Source organism: Pan paniscus, chromosome 18 (genome assembly GCF_029289425.2).
Source record: "Pan paniscus chromosome 18, NHGRI_mPanPan1-v2.0_pri, whole genome shotgun sequence".
NCBI lineage: Eukaryota > Metazoa > Chordata > Mammalia > Primates > Hominidae > Pan > Pan paniscus.
Genome location: NC_073267.2, coordinates 82,252,433 through 82,274,134, shown reverse-complemented (window position 1 = coordinate 82,274,134; position 21,702 = coordinate 82,252,433). Strand labels below are relative to the sequence as shown.

The 21,702-nt window shown below is 44.4% G+C and overlaps 1 protein-coding gene across 11 annotated transcripts in view; it reads left to right on the top strand.

Moving 5' to 3' along the window:
- The window catches only part of IST1 (IST1 factor associated with ESCRT-III), an 82,183-nt gene that overhangs the window by 39,139 nt on the left and 21,342 nt on the right, over positions 1–21,702 (top strand). For 3 of the 11 annotated variants that reach the window (XM_063597729.1, XM_063597730.1, XM_063597731.1), the window contains 3 exons: positions 131–257; positions 8,667–8,788; positions 9,619–9,756. In XM_063597729.1, coding sequence (XP_063453799.1) covers positions 9,733–9,756 — 24 coding nt within the window. In that variant the 5' untranslated portion in view covers positions 131–257; positions 8,667–8,788; positions 9,619–9,732. Of the gene's footprint in view, positions 1–130; positions 258–1,467; positions 1,503–6,297; positions 6,371–7,287; positions 9,757–10,360; positions 10,488–21,702 lie in introns of those variants that run through there. The other 8 variants (XM_034940613.3, XM_034940611.3, XM_055100239.2 and 5 more) reach the window with 7 other exon arrangements.

Below are 21,702 nucleotides of genomic sequence, written 5' to 3'. Positions count from 1 at the left end.
AAGTGCTGGGATTACAGGCGTAAGCCACTGTGCCCGGCCTGGTTGGACGCACTTCTAGTCAAACACCTCCTCCTGTCCACGTCCTTCTCTCTCCTAGTTCCTGTTGCCTTCTTTTCTTCCTCTCTTCTAGAATGCCTGAGCCTGCCCTGACATCGCTTACCTGGAGAAGCAGGGAATGCAGAGGAAAGATGAGATCTGGTATTAGAAGATCTGGCTTTGAGCCCCAGCTCTGCCACCCACCAGCCTGTTGACTTCGGGCAAGTCACTTCCCTGTTCTGAGCCTCTGCTTCCTAAGATGTCAAATGGATAATGATGCAATAATTCCTGGCCTTTACTCTCCGAGGGTTGTTGTGCCAGTTAAGTAAAACAAATGGCTAAAAGCGTCATGCAAATGTTTTTCGTGATTACTGGCTGCACAAAGGCAGGGCTAACGAGGATGCTGACATTTGCTGATAAAGTGACAAGTCCTGGTATTTGCATAGAACATTCTTGCAAATTGTCTTTCCCCCAAATCTTTTATGAGATGATCTCATTGTCTGCATCTTGTGTTCAATGTAATAGAATGACTACATTGAGGGATCTTGGTCCTTCACAATTCTGTGATAAATAGCTCATTCATCATTCACTCATTTATTTATTGTGATTGGGATACTTAGATAGCAATTATTGTTGTTTAACTTCAGTCAAGGAAACATTTTAATTTCATTTAAAAACTTAGTTTCCAAGTAGACAGAAAATGGAATATTATCATCCAACCCGCAAGTTTTTGTACTATTTTGTGTAAGAATACAACCTAGAATACACACTGGCTTTTATATTTAACAGTAATTCTTGATCAGTTTGGACTGAGGGATACAAGTATGGCTTTATTAGGTCACTTTAAAGCTGACTTAGTTGACATTTTCAACAGAAAAGTAGCAAACAGGTAAAGTTTGCCTCCAGTGAAATTTCTTGGATGCATTATTATTATGTAATGTTGGGCAGCTTATTCCATCTCCTTGACTTCCAAATAAAATGAGATGATAATAATGCTATTCTTATGACTTTCCTGTGCTCTAAAAATTTCTCAGAGGTGTTGTGATTCAGGGTTACAACCAAATAATGAAAAAATTATTAAATACATAATTAGTTTAAGTTAGGCATGGTGGCTGGCACCTATAGTCCCAGCTACTCAGGAGGCTGAGATGGTATGATGACTTGAGCCCAAGTGTTTGAGGCCAGCTTGGGCCACATAGTGAAACCCTTGTCTCTTTAAAAAAGAAGAATTAATTTATTTTTCCTCTGCTTTCACCTAAACTTGTTCTACATCTAGAAGACCTTTTAATTAACCATATACATTTTTTTAGCTTCACTTTTTTCTACTTTCCCAATCTACTCACAGTTATGTCATCATTTTGCCACTTCAACTATTTAACTTTCCACTTGAAATATCTTCCTAATCCATTTTATATTTGTTGGCTTCTACAGTGACCTTGTTAGGGCTCTATATTCCAACAATAAAGGTAGGAGGATTTTAAGAACCTCATGTTACATTTTTTTAAATTAAGGTATAATTCACATACCATGAAACTCATGCTTTTAAAGTGTACAATTCAGTGGGTTTTGGTACATTCACAGGGTTGACAACATCACTAGTATCTAATTCTGGAATATTTTCATCACCCCAAAGAGAAATCCCATACCCAGTAGCAGTAACTCACCATTCTCCCTTCCTCCAGCTCCTGGCACCCACAAATCTACTTTCTGTCTGTGTGGATTTGCCTATTCTGGACATTTCATATAAATGTGATTGATTATACAATATGGGACCTCTCGTGTCTGGCTTTTGTCACTTAATCTGGCTTTTGTCACTTAATAGGTTTTCAAGGTTCATTCATGTTGTAGCATATATCAGTACTTAATTCCTTTTTATGGCTGAATTATATTCTGTTGTATGGATATGCCACATTTTATTTATCCATTCATTAGTGGAACAATATTTGGCTTGGGCCTACTTTTTGGCTACTATGCATAATGCTACTATGAACATTTGTGTACAGTTTTTGTGTAAACATATGTCTTTACATTATGTATGGACATGGGTGCATACATATATCTAAGAGTGGAATTGCTTGGTCAAATGGTAACTCTATATTCAACTTTTTTTTTTTTTTTTTTTTTTGAGACCAAGTCTTGCTCTGTCGCCCAGGCTGGAGTGCAGTGGCGCGATCTCGGCTCATTGCAAGCTCCACCTCCTCAGTTCACGCCATTCTCCTGCCTCAGCCTCCCAAGCAGCTGGGACTACAGGTGCCCGCCACCACGCCCGGCTAATTTTTTTTGTATTTTTAGTAGAGACGAGGTTTCACTGTGTTAGCCAGGATGGTCTTGATCTCCTGACCTCGTGATACGCCCGCCTCGGCCTCCCAAAGTGCTGGGATTACAGGCGTGAGCCACCGTGCGCAGCCCTCTGTGTTCAACTTTTTGAGGAAGTGCTAAAGTGTTTTCCTAAGTGGCTGCACCATTTTATATTCCTATCAGCAACATATGGTGTTTCCAATTTCTGCACAACCTGGTCAACATTTGTTATTGTTTGTCTTTGACATTAATGGCCACCCTAGTGGATATAAAGTCATATCTCATTGTGATTTTAATTTGCATTTCTCTAATGACTAAGGATGTTGAATATTTTTTCATGTGCTTATTATTGACCATTTGGAGAATGTCTATTCAAATCCTTTGCCTGTTTTTAAATTGAGTTGTCTTTTTTTTTTTTTTTTTGGAATCAGGGTCTCACTCTGTTGCCCAGGCTGGAGTGCAGCACAGTGGTGTGATCACAGCTCACTGCAGCATTGACCTCCCTGAGCTCAGGTGATCATCCCACCTCAGCCTCCCGAGTAGCTGGGACTACAGGCATGCCCTTACAGGCACACGCCACCACACCTGAATACTTTTCGTATTTTTTGTAGAGACGGGGTCTCACCATGTTGCTCAGGCTGGTCTGGAACACCTAGGCTCAAGCAATCTCCCCGCCTCAGCCTCCCAAAGTGCTGGGATTACAGGCATGAGCCACTGTGCCTGGCCTAAAATTTATTTTTATTTATTTGGTATCCCAAATAAAAATGATATTTATTTTTATTTATTTGGTCACGGCACATAGTGTCCTTTGAAGCACAAAGTTTTTGATTTATATGAAGTCTAATTTATTTTTTCCTTCATTGCTTGTGGTTTGGATGCCATGTCTACAAAACTATCACCGCCTAGTCATGAAAATTTACACCTATGTTTTCTCTTAGGAGTTTTATATTTTAGCTCCTACATTTAGGTCTTCGCTCCATTTTGAGTTAGTTTTTGCATATGGTGTGAGGCCGGGGTGGGGGGCAATTTTATTCTTTTGCATGCAGTTATCCAGTTTTCTTAGCACCATTTGTTGTAAAGACTGTTCTTTCCCCCTTTGAATTGTCTTGGTATCCTTGTTGAGAATCAATTGGTTATAAATGCATGGGTTTATTTCTGGACTCTCAGTTCTATTCCATTGACCTATATGCCTATCCTTATGCCACTATCATACAGTCTTGATAAAAATCTGATATTTTAAAGGACAATGTTTAAACTTTTGTGTTTATATTTAGAATCTAGAGTTACAAGTTTTCATGGCTTTGAGTTCATTTAAGGAAAAATTAAGTTTTCTAGATGATTACAATGATGATAAATGTAAAAACCTGATTTGAAAATTTTTTGATCTTATATATGAACCCAAATCACAGTAATAACTGTGATTTAATGCATTTTATTTTCATGTATTGATAAACTCCATATACACAAATTGAAAGTAAAACAGGGCTGGAAATTATTATGGAAACATGGATATACAGGAAGTATATAATTGGGCCAAGCGAGGTGGCTCATGCCTTTGGGAGGCTGAGGTGAGAGAATCACTTGAGGCCAGGAGTTTGAGACCAGTCTGGGCAACATAGTGAGATCCTGTCTCTACAAAAATGTTTTTTAAAAATTAGCCAGGCATGGTGGCATGTACCTGTAGTCCAAGCTACTTAGGAGGATGAGATGGGAACCCAGCAGTTTGAGGCTGCAGGGAGCTGTGATAGTACCCTTGCACTTCAGCCTGATGACAGAGTGAAACCATGTCTTAAAATAAAAAATAAATAAATGAAAAGAAAATATATGATGTTGAGTGTCAAAGTCTGGGTTCAAGATCTGATCCTGGCATTTATAGCTGTTGACCTTAGATTGGTCACTTCATAGCTTTAAGCTTCACTTTCCTCCTATAAAAACTGATAATGGCTGGGTGCGGTGGCTCACACCTGTTGTAATCCCAGCACTTTGGGAGGCTGAGGTGCATGGATCACTTGAGATCAGGAGTTCAAGACCAGCCTGGCCAACATGGTGAAACTCTTTCTCTACTAAAAATACAAAAATTAGCCGGGTGTGGTGGTGCATGCCTGTAAATCCCAGCTACCTGGAAGGCTAAGGCAGGAAAGTTACTTGAACCTGGGAGGTGGAGGTTGCAGTGATCCGAGATTATGCCATTGCACTCCAGCCTAGGAGACAGAGTGAGACTCTGTCTCAAAAAACAAAACAAAAAACAAAACAACAACAAAAAAACAAAAACAAAAGAAAACCCGAAAAAACCTGACCTGATAATGCCAGACCGGGCAGCATGGCAAAACCCCATCTCTACCAAATAAATATAAGAAATTACCCAGGTATGGTGGCATGGCATGTGCCTATAGTCCCAGCTACTCAGGAGGCTGATGTGGGAGGATCATCTGGGCCCAAGATCATGGCTGCAGTGAGCCATGATTGCACCACTGCACTTCAGCCTGCACAACAGAGCGAGACCCTGTCTCAGGCAAAACAAAACAAAAACAAAAACAAAAAAATGATTTTTGACCTGCAGCTGCTTCACAGAAATGTCAGCCTGAAATTGAGATAATGTGTTTATAGGTGCTTTGTAAACTGTAAAATGCCACAAAGATAAGTTAATATTTGTATATAGCCCTAATTAGTGACATTAATTAGTTCTCTGAAGACTTGTTTCATGGGTTCTTTAACAAGTGATCTTGATTTTTTTTTCCTAGGCTTTAGGAAGATGTCCAGAGCAGTTCCTATATCCTTGTATATTCTTTTTTTTATTGTTTTTCTTCTTTTTCTTTTTTTGTTTCATTGTATATTCTTTAGTCTAAATGTTAATAGTTAAAACAAAGGAAATAACTCTATGCCCATCATCTTTCCCTTCTTTCTCTTACACAATGTGTAGTACTTTTATGCAGAAGTCAGCAAACTTTTTTTTTTTTTCATACAGGATCTCACTCTGTCTCCCAGCCTGGAGTACAGTGGCACAATCTCGGCTCACTGCAGCCTCCTCTGCCTCCCAGGTTCAAGCGATTCTCCTGCCTCAGCCTCCTGAGTAGCTGGGATTACAGTGCACCACCACACCTGGCTAATTTTTGTATTTTTAATAGAGACAGATTTTCGCAATGTTGACCAGGCTGGTCTCGAACTCCTGACCTCAAGTGATCCCCCTGCCTTACCCTCCCAAAATGCTGGGATTACAAGTGAGCAAACTTTTTCTATAAAGGACCACATAGTAAATATTTTGGGATTTGTGGGCAACATAAAGTCACTGTCACACATTCATGCTCTTCCCCTTCCTGCCTTTTTTTTTTTTTTGAGAGGGAGTCTCACTCTGTCACCCAGGCTGGAGTGCAGTGGCGCATTCTCGGCTCACTGCAAGCTCCGCCTACCAGGTTCACGCCATTCTCCTGCCTCAGCCTCCCAAGCAGCTGGGACTACAGGCGCCCGCACCACGCCCGGCTAATTTTTTTTTGTATTTTTTAGCGGAGACGGGGTTTCACTGTGTTAGCCAGGATGGTCTCCATCTCCTAACCTCGTGATCCGCCCGCCTCACCCTCCCAAAGTGCTGGGATTACAGGCGTGAGCCACCGCGCCCAGCCCCTTCCTGCTTTTTAACCTTTTAACAATATAAAAATCATTCTTAGCTGGAGAGGCTGTACACAAAACAGGTTGGCTGATTAAGGCTTGCAGGCCTGTTATAGATTCTTATTTTATTGGGCTCAAACACTGTGTCTGGTTTTAGTTACAGCTACTAGTTATAGTCATTTACACAAAAAAAGTACCTGGTTAGTTACCAAAGAAATGTAATGTGTTAACATTTGTCCCAACAGCAAAACTGGATTTTCAAGGGAAACAGTGTTTATTTTTCAGTATGTTTAGCTTCTGAATGAAACTTGTCTGTTCAGCCAGGGACAGAGATAATGTTGTGTTTTTTAATTCCCTCAGAGATACTGTTTCGAATAATTGGCTTGTTGGGGTACAATTCACAGTTGATATATTACAGGATCTAAATAGACAGGTAGGTTTTGTTAAAGCCCAGGACACAGGTGATGATTGCTAAATCTTTACAACTCCCGAGTAGAAAGCAATTTTTCTAAACGAATAAATGAATCATGTTTGCTGGGCATGGTGGCTCACGCCTGTAATCCTAGCACCCTGGGAGGCCGAAGCCGGCAGATCACTTGAGGTCAGGAGTTCGAAACCAGCCTGGCCAACATGGTGAAACCTCATCACTACTAAAAATACAAAAAATCGGCCAAGCGTGGTGGCCCATGCCTTTAATCCCAGCACTTTAGGAGGCTGAGGCGGGCGGATCATGAGGTCAGGGGTTTGAGACTAGCCTGACCAACACGGTGAAACCTCATCTTTACTAAAAATAGCCAGGCGTGGTGGTGCAGGCCTGTAGCAGCTACTCAGGAGGCTGAGGCAGCAGAATCGCTTGAACCCGGGAGGCAGAGGTTGGAGTGAGCTGAGACTGAGCCACTGCACTCCACCCTGGGCGACAGAGCGAGACTCCGTCTCAAAAAAAAAAAAAAAAAAAAATTAGCTGGACTTGGTGGTGGATGCCTGTAATCCCAGCTACTTGGTACTTGTAAGGCTGCGACAGGAGAATCGCTTTAACCCGGGAGGTGGAGGTTGCAGTGAGCTGAGATCGCGCCATTGCACTCCAGCCTGGGCAACAAGAGCGAAACTCCGTCTCAAAAAAAAAAAAAAAAAAAAAAAAGAATCATGTCACCTTTAGCACTTTTAGTTAGGTGGGGCTCAATGATACTTTTAGCTTATCTTTTTTCAGTCTGTGAGACAGAGTCTCCCTCTGTCACCCAGGCTGGAGGGCAGGGGCGCGATCTCGGCTCACTGCAAGCTCCGCCTCCCGGATTCACACCATTCTCCTGCCTCAGCCTCCCCAGTAGCTGGGACTACAGGCGCCCGCCACCAAGCCCGGCTAATTTTTTTGTATTTTTAGTAGAGACGGGGTTTCACCGTGTTAGCCAGGATGGTCTCTATCTCCTGACCTCGTGATCCACCCGCCTCGGCCTCCCAAAGTGCTGCGATTACAGGTGTGAACCACCGTGCCCGGCCAAATTTTTTTTTTTTTTTTTTTTGAGAGGGAGTCTTGCTCTGTCGCTCAAGCTGGAATGCAGGGGCGTTATCTCGGCTCAATGCAACCTCCGCCTCCCCGGTTCAAGCGATTCTCTTGCCTCTGCCTCCGAATTAGCTGAAATTATAGGCACGAGCCACAAACCCGGCTTTTTTTTTTTTTTTTTTTTTGAGACAGAGTCTTGCTCTGTCACCCAGGCTGGAGTGCAATGGCATGATCTCGGGTCACTGCAACCTCCGCCTCCTGGTTCAAGCGATTCTTCTGCCTCAGCCTCCAAGTAGCTGGGATTACAGGCGCCCGCCACCATGCCCTGCTAATTTTTTAATATTTTTAGTAGACACAGGGTTTCACCATGTTGGCCTGGTCGGTTTCGAACTCCTAACCTCAAGTGATCCACCCACCTCGGCCTCTCAAAATGCTGGGATTACAGGCATGAGCTACCCTGCCTGGCTTTTTTTTTTTTTTTGAGATATAGTCTGGCTCTGTCACCCAGGCTGGAGTGCAGTGGCGCCATCTCGGCTCACTGCAATCTCTACCTCCTGGCGCCATTCTCCTGCCTCAGCCTCCCGAGTAGCTGGGACTACAGGTGCCCGCCACAACCCCCAGCTAATTTTTTTTTTTTTATTGTTGGTAGAGACGGGGTTTCACCGTGTTAGCCAGGGTGGTCTTGATCTCCTGACCTCGTGATCCTCCTGCCTCGGCCTCCCAAAGTGCTGGGATTACAAGCGTGAGCCACCGCGCTCGGCCAATTTTTTGTATTTTTAGTAGAGATGGGGTTTCACCATGTGGCCAGGCTGCTCTCCAACTCCTGACCTCAGGTGATCCACTCGCCTCAGCCTCCCAAAGTGCTAGGATTACAGGCGTGAGCCACCACGCCTGGCCCACTTTTTTTTTTTTTTTTTTTTGGGACAGGGTCTCACTCTGCTGCCCAGGCTGGAGTGCAGTGGCACAATCTCACATCACTGCAACCTCCGCCTCCCAGGTTCAAGCGATTCTCCTGCCTCAGCCTCCCAAGTAGCTGGGATTACAGGTGTGTTGCCACCACATCCGGCTAATTTTTGTATTTTTAGTAGAGACGGTTTCACCATGTTGGCCAGGCTGGTCTTGAACTTCTTACCTCAGGTGATCCACCCGCCTCGGCCTCCCAAAGTGCTGAGATTACAGGCATAAGCCACCATGCCCAGCCAAAAAAATCTGCACTTTTTTTTTTTTTTAGATGGACTCTTGCTCTATTGCCTAGGCTAGATTGCAATGGGGAGATCTCGGCTCACTGCAACCTCCGCCTTCTGGGTTCAAGCGATTCTCCTGCCTCAGCCTCTGGAGTAGCTGGGATTACAGGTATGTGCCAACACGCCTGGCTAATTTTTTCTTTTTTTTTGTATTTTTTTTAGTAGAGACGAGATTTCACAATGTTGGTCAGGCTGGTCTTGAACTCCTGACCTCAGGTGATCCACCTGCCTCAGTCTCCCCAAGTGCTGGGATTACAGGCATGTGCCACCGCGCCTGGCATGGAACCTGGTTTTATCTTGAAATGTTGCAAACGTTTATAAAGATACAGTATTTCTAAATTCACATCAACATCTTATGATAAGGGCTAGCTCCTACTTGTCATATGACTGCCCCGGTACAAGCGTTAGATGCAGCCTCCACAGCAGGGAGCAGATGACTTCCTTCTGGAGGCCCCTTTTTCTTTTTTCCCTTTTCTTTTTTTTTTTTTTGAGACGTTGTTTCGCTCTTGTTGCCCAGGCTGGAGGGCAATCGCCCGATCTCGGCTCACTGTAACTCGAGAATCAAGCGATTCTCCTGCCTCTCAGCCTCCGGAGTAGCTGGGATTACAGGCTTGCGCCACCATGCGTAATTTCCTCTTTAGTAGAGACCGGGTTCCTCCATGTTGGCCAGGCTGGTCTCGAATTACCGACTTCAAGTGATACACCTGCCTCGGCCTCCCAAAATGTTGAGATTACAGGCGTGAGCCACCGCACCCGGCCCTTTTTCTTTTTTTCTGTAGCCCAGGCTGGAGTGCTGTGACGTGATCACGGTTTACTGCAGCAGCGACCTTCTGGGCTCAAGCGATCTTCCTGCCTCAGCCTCCCGAGTAGCTGAGACCACAAGTGCTTACTGCCGCTCCCCTAATTTTTAACTTTTTTTTTTTTTTTTTTTTTTTGTAGCGATGCGGTTTCACTATGGTGTCCAGGCTGGTCTGCAACTCCCGGGCTCAAGCGATCCTCCCGCCCCGCCTCTCAAAGTGCTGGGAAGGTCCCTTCCAGGTTTAAGCAGCGATAATGGTTTTCAAGTTAAAAACAAAGGTAAACAAGGAAAAAGTTTTCTCTGAATACCGAGATAAATTAGGGAAATCGCCAGAGAATGTGGTGCTGAGGAAACACTACTGAATTACACCACACAGACCGGAGCGATGCTGGTCGAAAGGGCAACCGGACGGCTTAAAAGCGGGGCGGGGGAACGCTTAGAGCCCGTAGAGGGACACGGAGGCGCTGGGTGAAGAGTTAGGGATACGCAGGCTTCGAAACCCCCTCGGCCGCTCCACCCAGGGGGAAAGTCCAGCGAAAGGCGGCAGCAGATCTTAGGGAGCAACTCCAGGCGTCAGAGAGGCGGTACTGGCAGCCGGTTATGGAAGAATCCGGCACCAAAGCACTGGGCGCGGTGAGGCCGTGGGCGCAGAGTCCGAGAATCAACAGCTGTGGCTGGCCTCACCGCGCCCAGAGCGAAATTAAGGGCGCGCCCCCAGCAGCTGACTCAGTCGGCGTGGCGCTTCTCCCAACGTCTCCCGTGCCTCCGCCGCGGGAAGTAGTCCCCGGCCGCGCCGACTCCAAAGGAAACCGAGGGAGGGTGCCCCGAGTCAGCGCGTGGGTCCCGGCAGCGGCGATCGCGCAGCCAATCCCTGGAAAGGAGGGCGTGGCTATATCGGCCCCGTGGATCCCTCCGCCCGCGCTTGCTGTGCTGAGGCCGAGGGAGTCGCCATTTTGGATGGTGAACCCTGAAGTCGGTGTCTGCTGTGTTCACGGCAGGATTCGGTTAGGTGAGTGTGGCATCCTCGGCGTCAGAGGTCTCTGTCTTCCTCTTCTCTCTGCGCTCCTGATTTAGCGGTCTCTAGTTAGCGCTAGGGCCCGGGATTCAAACGACTTCGGAGGGGGCAGCTGAGGAGAAAGGGAAGGATAGTGGAAGTGGGGGTCAGACCGGAGGTCAGGCCCTCGAGGGCCCGCGGCGCAGGAGGCTGCCCAGGCCTGGGTGGGGGGCGTGGCAGGGCCGCGAGCGGGTCGGAGGCCGCTGGTCCTGGATCCTCGAAGCCGCTTAACTTTCCTCTAGTCTTCCTGCCCCGAGGTGTGTCTTCCCTGGGGCGGAAACGCCGCGGCCTCGGCGAGGGCTCCTCGGCGACACCCCTACCCCGTCTTTTCTGGCCCGGAGAGACTTCGGGAAGGTCAGAGCTTCCAGTGCCGCGAGAGGCGGATGCCCCCCAGTCCGGGCAGCTTCCACCGGGCAGGGTGGTCTCCTGGGCTTGTTCCTGGGTTGGGGGAACGGACTTGGGTCCACTTTGGCCTGAGAAAATTACAATTTCTTTCGCTGAAGTAAGGAGCGGCCTCTGCCCGCTTTCTCGGATCCCTGCGTGTGTAGTGAGAGGTCTTGGAAGGATCCTTGCGCCTCTCCTCTTTGTTTTTCTCGGTGCTCTTCTTCCGGGGTGCTGGAGGTGACCTCTTGGAACTCAACAGCATAAACTTTGAGGAGGGTCGGGACCCAGGAGCTGTAGGTTAATTACAAAAGACACTGTCTGTCGTAGTAAACTTAAAGTCTGGTCTTAGATCTTTAGGGGAAACTTGAATTTTAAAATTATGTGTAATATTTTAACTTTTTATTATGGAAAATTTCAAGCAGACAGGAGTATAATGAATTCTGTCATCCAGCTTCAAACACGATCAACTCATGCCTAATCTTGTTTTATCTATACCCCTCCTATGTCTGTGTTTTTCTAATTTAGTAATAGTTGAAATATATATGTATATATTTCCCTCTCCTTTCCCAGTAGAAGCCTTTTGGCTTTTGTACTTACAAGCCAATAGTTTGTGGGAAATTTGCTTCCTCAGAACTTCTGGGATAGGGGGACTTGGTAATAGTCATTAGAAGATAAAACTGGCCAGATGTGGTGGCTCACCCCTGTAATCCCAGTACTTGGGGAGGGCTAGGTGGGATGATCACTTGAGCTTAGGAGTTGGAGAACAGCGTGGGCGACATAGCAAAATCCCGTTCTCTACAAAAATAAAAACAGCCAGGCGTGGAGGCCCGCATCTATAGTCCAGGAGGCTGAGGTAGGAGGATTGCTTGAGCCTGGACAACATGGTGAAACCCTGTCTCTACTAAAAATACAAAAATTAGCCAGGAGTGTTGGTGTGGCCTATAGTCCCAGCTACTCCAAAGGCTGAGGTAGGAGAATTGCTTGCTTGAACCCGAGAGGCGGAGGTTGCAGTGAGCTGAGATCGTGCCACTGCACTCCAGCCTGGGTGACAGAGTGAGAATCCGTCTTAAAAAGAAAAAATTATTACTGAGTGGAATATTAGACAGCGTTTACTACAAGGTTTTAGACTGTAACAAGATACGATGAGAAGGATTCTATATTGCTCAGTCCATGAGTATAGCTTTGTAAAACTATACCTTAAGAAACACCCTTGGCCAGGCACCGTGGCTCACGCCTGTAATCCCAGCACTTTGGGAGGCTGAGGCAGGCAGATCACTTGAGGTAAAGAGTTTGAGACCAGCCTGGCCAACATGGTAAAACCCCTTCTCTACTAAAAATACAAAAAAAATTAGCCAGGTGTGGTGGTGGGCACCTGTAATCCCAGCTACTTGGGAGGCCAAGGCAGGGGAATCATTTGAACCTGGGAGGTGGAGGTTGCAATGTGCCAAGATTGCACCACCGCACTCCTGCCTGGGTGACAGAGACACTCTCTGTCTCAAAAAAAAAAAAAAAAAAAAAAAAAAGAAACTCTCTTGGTGCGGGGCACTGTGGCTCATGCCTGTAATCCCAGCACTTTGAGAGGCTGAGGTGAGCGGATCATGTGAGGTTAGGAGTTCAAGACCAGCCTGGCCAACATGGTGAAACCCCCTCTCTACTATAAATACAAAAATTAGTTGGGCATGGTGGCGGGCGCCTGTAATACTTGGGAGGCTGAGGCAGGAGAATTGCTTGAACCCAGGAGGTGGAGGTTGCAGTGAGCCAAGATCCAGCTTGGGCCACAGAGTGAGACTCTGTCTTAAAAAAAAAAAAAAAAAAAAAAAAAAAAGGAAACACTGAGGCCGGGAGTGGTGGCTCACGCCTGTAATCCCAGCACTTTGGGAGGCCAAGGCGGGCAGATCAGGAGATCAGGCGTTGGAGACCAGCCTGGTCAACATGGCGAAACCTCGTCGCTACTAAAAATACAAAAATTAGCAGGGTGCCTGTTCTCCCAGCTACTCGGGAGGCTGAGTCAGGAGAATCACTTGAACCTAGGAGGCGGAGATTGCAGTGAGCCGAGATGGCACCACTGCACTCCAGCCTGGGCAGCAGAGCAAGCTTCTATCTCAAAAAAAAAAAAAAAGAAAAGAAAAGAAAAGAAACATTCTTGGTAAAAGACCCAATGAATTTCCCATAATGTTTTTATCTCAATTTTATTGAGAACAAGATGAAGATACTTTCGTTATGCCTGTGCATTTCAGTATTTATAGCTCCTTCAAGAAAATTTTGATGGTCTCTGAATTCTGAAGCCTTATTTTCTTGTGAATAACACATGATGCTGTTGATCTTACAGTTTTTTTTAAATTAAATTTTCAGTCTTAATTAGTTTGACCAGTGAAGATTTGATTATAGTGTGAAAATACACAGTGAACTTTGTGCCACTTGTACATGTAATGCTTCTAAAGGAATTGGACCACCAGGTGTGGCGGCTCATGCCTGTAATCCCAGCACTTCAGGAGGTTGAGGCGGGAGGATTGCTGAGCCCAAGAGTTGGGAGACCAGCCTGGGCAACATAGCAAGGCCCCATCTCTGCTAATAAAAATTTTTAAAAAGATAAAGGAATTGGGCTGTATTATCTTGGAAATGTGTCCTAGCACCTCATTGTGTCTGTTTCTACTCTAACGTCACATCTTCATAACTGCGATACAGTGGTCATACCTAAATTTGTTCAAATTACTTCTTTTATAAGAACAACAACAAAAGAAACCTCAGGCTGGGAGTGGTGGCTGATACCTGTAATCCCAGCACTCTGGGAGGCCGAGGCGGGTGGATCACCTGAGGTCAGGAGTTTGAGACCAGCCTGGCCAACATGGTGAAACCCTGTCTCTACTAAAAATAGAAAAAATTAGCTGGGCGAACAGCCTGGCATGGTGGCTCACGCCTGTAATCCCAGCACTTCGGGAGGCCGAGGCGGGTGGATCACAAGGTCAGGAGATCGAGACCATGCTGGCTAACACGGTGAAACCCTGTCTCTACTAAAAATATAAAAAATTAGCTGGGTATGGTGGCGGGTGCCTGTAGTCCCAGCTACTCGGGAGGCTGAGGCAGAGGTGGTGGTGAGCCAAGATTGCGCCACTGCACTCTAGCCTCGGCGACAGAACGAGACTCTGTCTCAAAAAAAAAAAAAAAAAAAAAATTAGCTGGGCGTGATGGCAGACACCTGTAATCCTAGCTACCTGGGAGGTTGAGGCAGGAGAATCGCTTGGACCTGGGAGGTGGAGGTTGCAGTAGGCTGAAATTGCACCATTGCACTCCAGCCTGGGCAACAAGAGTGAAACTCGGTCTCAAAAAAAAAAAAAAGATCAGAATAAATAAAATAATACATGTCAAAACCAAAAGCTTTTGTACGTATTGGAGTGTCTGTAGCCAGTCTTGACCCTGCTCTCTCCCCTCCTCACTTCGTACTTTTAGAGCTACAAACACTGAAGTTACTCCCTTAGGAAGTCTTTTTTTTTTTTTGGCTACTTTTAGCTGCTACTACTTTGAATAGAGCTTTCAGGATCACTACCTCTGGGCAGCTTCACTATTTTGGGCAGCAGTTCTGATTCTTTTCCTCCTCCAGATATCCTAAGAGGAAGGACTCAGTCCATGGTTTTACTTTGCTTATTCAGGATGGGGAGGCTATCTAGCTCGCGAAGACTCAGCGAGCTGAGTAATAAAAGAGGAACTAGATGGGTTTGCTATGCCAGTGTTAAGAATTGGAGTAAAGTGAAGGATTGGGCTGCTGATCCATGTGTGACACTAATAAAAATAATGGTGTTACACTAATAAAGATAAGTATATTTATGTATATAAACATAATACCGAGAACTAGGATTGTGGTCACTAGTTCATAACCATTTTTTAGAGTTTATGTTATAATTGCTTACTTGTCTTATAGTTGTTTTTATGTCAGCTATACCCATTTGATTGTGAGCCCCTTGAAGGCTAGGGAAGCTCTCATTTGAATGTCTGTTGTAGACAGTGGCTTAGCACAGTGCTTAATAGAATAGCACTCAATAAATATTTGGTGAGTGAGTGAATGACAGTAAAGATGTTGAAGCACAGAGTGATTTTAGAGTAACATCTGAATCACAAAAAGAATTTTAGATTACTTACTGGACAATGTTAGTATGTGATGTGTATATAATCACATATGTATAAAAATTTGTTTATGTTTGTTAATGTATATATGAATAGTAAATGTTGACTAGAATATTTTATTAACTTTTAGGTTATTATTTCCAAAATTAATGTTCCTAATCATACAGGATAACAAAGTTTATGTTATGTTTAGCTTTGGAAACAGGTTCAAATTCTGAGATAGTAATTAAGTCAGTCTTTTGGTTTTTTTTTTTTTTTTTTGAGACGGAATCTTGCTCTGTCGCCCAGGCTGGAGTGCAGTAGCACGATCTCGGCTCACTGCAAGCTCCACCTCCCAGGTTCACGCCATTCTCCTGCCTCAGCCTCCCATATAGCTGGGACTACAGGCACCCATCACCACACCCAGCTAATTTTTTGTGTTTTTAGTAGAGATGGGGTTTCACTGCGTTAGCCAGAATGGTCTCGATCTCCTGACCTCGTGATCCACCCGCCTCGGCCTCCCAAAGTGCTGGGATTACAGGTGTGAGCCACCGCGCCCTGCCTAGTCTTTTGCTTTAAATTCGTTTTTAGTCTGATTTATTTAATGTACTGGTAATCATTTAGGATATATCCTTCAGTTACTACTTTTGTGGTTTACTGTCATTGTCTTTAATGATTAGTTTCTTCGTAAAATGGGGATCTGTTGAATAGGAGTTGAAAAATCCTCAGTACTTAACAAAATAGTTTAGCAAATTGCTTTTCTTTCGTTAATTCTAAAACAAAACTAGATTATGTAAATTTGTAGAATTTTTTTAAAAGCATGTGGTTTTTAATTAAATTTTCTACTAATTAACATAAAACATGAGCGACAGCTTTGTACAAAACACTGTGCTAGGCAGTGTGTGGGTGACATACCGTGCTAGGCAGTATGTAAGAAACAGTTGTCTTGCAGTGAGATTGAAACAGATTAATCAGAATTGTTAAACCGGGGGAAAAAGATATAAAGCATGCCTTAAACATCTTATTTTAACATAAAACACACAAAAGAGGCTAGCTAATCTTTAGATGAAGAGCTAAGACTTTTTAAAATATGGGTCCATTGACTGGAATTTATTTAACAAATGTTTACATGGTGCTTACTGTGTAATTTCTTCACAAATTTTTACTTAATTCTCATACCAGCCCAAGAGGTGTGAAGGTTCATGTAATATTAGTACTGATTTTCCTCAGATGTTTGATAGAATTTGCCAGAGAAGCCACCTGGGCCTGGATTTTCTTTGGGAATGGTTCTTAATTTTAGATTTAATTGGTTTTTTTTTGAGACAAAGTCTGGCTCTGTCATCCAGGCTGGAATGCAGTGGTGTGATCTCGGCTCACTGCAACCTCCACCGCCTGGGTTCAAGCAATTCTTCTGCCTCAGCCTCCCGAGTAGCTGGGATTACAGATGCCTGCCACCACGCCTGGCTACTTTTTGTATTTTTAGTAGAGATGGGGTTTCACCATGTTGGCCAACCTGGTTTCGAACTCTTGACCACAAGTAATCTGCCCGCCTCGGCTTCCCAAAGTGCTGGGATTATAGGCGTAAGCCACCGCGCCCAGCCTAGATTCAATTTTTGTAATAGATCTAGTGCAGCTATATTTTCTATTTCTTTGTGTCAAATTTAGTAAATTTGAGTTTCTGAGGGATTTGTTTATTTCATTTAATTGTTGAATTTATAGATATATGTTGGTTATAATATCGCCTTTAAAAGTCTTTAGAATCTGTAGTGATATTCACCCTTTCATCGCTGATACTGATAATTTATATGTTTATATGTTCCTTTTCTTTGTGAGTTTGTTATATAGGTATGTCAGTTTTTAAAAAATCGTTTTGAAGAATCAGCATTTAGTTTTCCTTGATTTTTTTTCTATTTTTTCTTCTATTTCATTGATTTTTGCTTTCTTTTTGTTGTTTTTGCTTACTTTGGTTTGATTTTGCTCTTTTTCTGGTTCCTTAATGTGGAAGCTTAGATTAGTAATTTGAGACCTTTTTTCTGGAGAGACAGAGTCTTGCTCTGTTGTCCAGCCTAGAGTGCAGTGGGCATGATCATAGCTCACTGCCTCCTCAAACTCTCGTGCTCACTGCCTCAGCCTTGCAGGTAGCTGGGACTCCAGGTGTGTGCCACCATGCCCTGCTAATGTTTTAATTTTTTTGTAGAGAATGGGGTCTTGCTACATTGTCCAAGCTGGTCTCAAACTCCTGGCCTCAAGTGATCCTCTCCCCTTGGCCTCCCAAAGTGCTGGAATTACAGGTGTGAACCACTGAGCCTGGCCTCTTCTTTTCTAATTAAAACCTTAATGATATAAATTTTTCTCTAAGCACTGCCTTAGCTACATCCCACAAATTCGTTACATATATATATATTTTTTTTTCAGTACAAACCTTTAAAAAATTTTTTTCACTTGAAGCTTTCTCTTTGACCTCCAAGCAGTTCATCTAGAAGTATATTGTTGAATTCCCAAATATTAAGAGATTTTCTGTTGATTTCTAGTTTAATTCCATTACAGTTAAAGAACATTCTTGGTATGACTTCAATTCTATTTAATTTGGGTTTTGTTTTCCTCTTCTTTAAAAATTTAATAGAGACGAGGTCTTACTGTGTTACTCAGGCTGGTCCCTTGGCCTCAAACGATCCTTCTACCTCAGCCTCTCAAGTAGCTGAGGTTATAGGTGAGAGCTACCATGCCTGGTCCTATTTAATTTGTTAAGTTTGATTTTAGAACCCCAGCTATGTCCTACATTCATGAATGTTCTAGTACACTGCTGTGTTGGGTGTAATGTTCTATAAGTGTCAGTGAGATGCCGTCAGTTGGTGGTGGTGTTCAGTTCACTGTCCTTGTTTGTGTTCTGTCTGCTAGGTTGATCAATTATGGTGGGAGGTATGTTGAAGCCTCTAACTATAATTAGATTTATTTCTCCTTTCCTCTCTGTTAGTTTTTGCTTTGTGTTTTTGAAGCTCTGTTGTTGGGTGCATTCACAATTAGGATTGTTGTATCTTCCTGGTGACTTCACCCTTTTATGCTTATGTAATGTCCTTCTGTATCCCTGGTTTTCCTTTCTCTGAAGTCTACTTTGTCTGATTTTAATGTAACCCCTCCAACGTTCTATTTGTTTGGTGGTGGTGGTGGTTGTTTTGAGACGGAGTTTCGCTGTTGTTGCCCAGGCTGAGTGCAGTGGTGTGATCTCGGCTCGCTGCAATCTCTGCCTGCCAAGTTCAAGCAATTCTCCTGCCTCAGCCTCCCAAGTAGCTGGGATTACAGGCTTATGCCACCACGCCTGGCTAATTTTTTATTTTTAGTAGAGATGGGGTTTCGTCATGTTGACCAGGCTGATCTCGAACTCCTGACCTAAGTGATCCACCTGCCTCGGCCTGCCAAAGTTTTGGGATTACAGGCGTGAGCCATTGCGCCCAGCCTGTTGTTTTGAGACAGGATCTTGCTCTGTTGCCCAGTCTGGAGTGCACTTGCACAAACATGGCTGTCTGCAGCCTTGACCTCCTGGGCTTAAGCAATTCTCCCACTTCAGTCCCCCCAAGTAGCTGGGACTACAGGCACATGCTACCATGTCCAGCTAATTTTTATTTTTAATTGTAGAGATGGGATCTTGCTCTTAGTCTGGTCTTGAACTCCTGAGCTCCAGCGATCCTCCCACATCAGCCTCCCAAAGTGCTGGGCTTACGGCATGAGCCACCATACCTGGCCTCCAACTTTCTTTTGATTAGTGTTTGCATATATACCTTTCCCATACTTTACTTTTAAACTACCTACATTATTATATTTGAAGTGAGTTTGTTGTTGACAGTATATAGTGGATCATTTTTTGGTTCATTCTCACAATATCTGTCTTTTAATTGTGTTTATACCATTTTCATTTAATGTAATTTTTGAATGTTTGAGTTTAGGTCTACATTTTATTATTTGTTTTCTGTTCTCTCATTTTTGTTTCTGTTTCCTGCTTTTTGAGCTATTTGAACATATTTTTAAATTCCATTGAAAAAAATTTTTTTTTTGCTTTTTTTGTATAGTATTTTTGTTTTTTTGTTTTTTGAGATGGAGTCTCACTGTGTCACCCAGGCTGGAGTGTAGTGGCGTGGTCTCAGCTCACTGCAGCCTCTGCCTCCCGCGTTCAAGCAATTCTCCCGCCTCAGCCTCCCAAGTAGCTGGGACTGCAGGTGCGTGCCATCACACTGGGCTAATTTTTGTATTTTTAGTAGAGATGGGGTTTTACTATGTTGGCCAGGCTGGTCTCGAATTCCTGACCTCGTGATCCACCCACCTCGCCCTCCCAAAGTGCTGCGATTATGGGCATGAGCCACCATGCCTGGCCGTATACAATTTTTTAGTGGTTGCTCTAGGGGTTACAATGGATGAACTTTTCTTTTTTTTTTTTTTTTGAGACAGAGTTTCACTCTCGTTGCCCAGGCTGGAGTGCGATGGCACCATGTCAGCTCACTGCAACCTCCGTCTGCTGGGTTCAAGTGATTCTCTTGCCTCAGCCTCCCTAGTAGCTGGGATTACAGGCGCCCACCACCATGCCCAGCTACTTTTTTGTATTTTTAGTAGAGACGGGGTTTCACCATGTTGGCCAGGCTGGTCTTGAACTCCTGACCTCAGGCGATCCACCTGCCTTGGCCTTCCAAAGTGCTGGGATTACAGGCGTGAGCCACCGCACCCAGTCGAACTTCTTTTCATAGGCTACTTCCAGTCAATGTTTTTCCACTTCTCATGGAGTATGAAAACCTTACTATTCTATAGATGATCTCTTTACCCTTCTTCCCTTTATCCCATAATGTTTTGGTTATCTTATGTATTACATTTACATACATTGAAAGCTCTATCAGACAGTACTGGTTTTTTTTTTAATTGTCAAACATATTTTAAGAGACTTGCAGAGCCATCTATAACAGATACTCGCCATTTCTGTAACTCTTGCTTTATAATGTTCTGGGTTTCCTTCTGGTTAACACTTCCTTTCTGCATTAAAAACTTCTTAAGCAATTCTTTTTTTTTTTGGAGACGGAGTCTCACTCTGTCACCGAGGCTGGAGTGCAGTGGTGCCATCTCAGCTCACTGCAGCCTCTGCCTCCCGGGTTCAACCAATTCTCCTGCCTCAGCCTCCCGAGTAGCTGAGACTACAGGCGAGCGCCACTGCGCCCAGCTGATTTTTTGTGTTTTTAGTAGAGACGGGGTTTCGCTGTGTTAGACAGGATGGTCTCAATCTCCTGACCTCGTGATCCGCCCACCTCAGCCTCCCAAAGTGCTGGGATTAGAGGTGTGAGCCACTGCGCCCGGCCTTTTTGTTTTGTTTTGTTTTTTGAGACACAGTTTTGCGCTTGTTGCCCAGGCTGGAATGCAGTGGTCCGATCTCGGCTCACTGCAGCCTCTACCTCCTGTGTTCAAGCGGTTCTCCTGCCTCAGCCTCCTGAGTAGCTAGGATTACAGGTGCCTGCCACCACGCCCAGCTAATTTTTTGTATTTTTTTTTTCTTAGAGATGGGGTTTCACCATGTTGGCCAGGCTGGTCTCAAACTCCTGACGCCAGGTGATCCCACCTGACTTGGCCTCCCAAAGTGCTGAGATTACCAGGTGTGAGCCACCAGACCTGGCCCGCAATTCTTTTAGATCAGGTCTACTGGTGACAAATTCTCTTACTAGTTTTCCCTCATCTGAGAATGACTTTATTTTTGAGGGATATTTTCCCTGGATATATAATTTTAAGTTGACAGTTCTTTTTTTTCAGCACTTTAAAAACGTTGTTTCGCTTCCTTTTGGTCTCCCTGGTTTCTGAAGTGAAATCTACAGTCATTTAATAGGTCCCTTGTAGGTAATGCATCGTTTTTCCCAGACTGCTTTCAATATTTTAAAAAATTGTCGGCTGGGTACGGTTGTCTCATGCCTGTAGTCCCAGCTACTCGGGAGGCTGAGGCAGGGGAATCACTTGAACCTGGAAGGCAGAAGTTGGAGTGAGCAGAGATCGTGCCACTACACTCCAGCCTGGGTAACAGAGCGAGACTCCGTCTCAAAAAAAAAATTGTCTTTGGGTTTTAGCAGTTTGATTATGAGTCTGGACATGAATTTCTTTGAATTTTGTCTGATTCAAGTTTGCTAAGCTTTTGGAGTCTGTAGAGTTAATATATTTTGCTAAATTTGGGAAGTTTTCAGGCAGTATTTTTTCTTTCTTTTTTTTTTTTTTAAATCGAGATCTGAGAAAGGCCATATTTTAAATAATGTTTTTAAAGAATAAAAATACTCTTTCTCCTATCCTTATGGGGTTTTTTTTTTTTTTTTTTTGAGACAGTCTCTCTCTCTCTCGCCCATGCTGGAGTGCAGTGGTGCGATCTCCGCTCACTGCAAGCTCCGCCTCCCGGGTTCATGCCATTCTCCTGCCTCAGCCTCCCGAGTAGCTGGGACTGTAGGCACCCGCCACCACGCCCGGCTAATTTTTTGCATTTTTAGTAGAGACGGGGTTTCACCGTGTTGGCCAGGGTGGTTTCGATCTCTTGACCTCGTGATCCGCCCGCCTCGGCTTCCCAAAGTGCTGGGATTACAGGCGTGAGCCACTGCGCCTGGCCCCCTTATCGGATTTAATGATCCAACTGTCATTAAGACATTAAGACCCCTTGCTGTTGTCCTACAGATTTGTAAGGCTT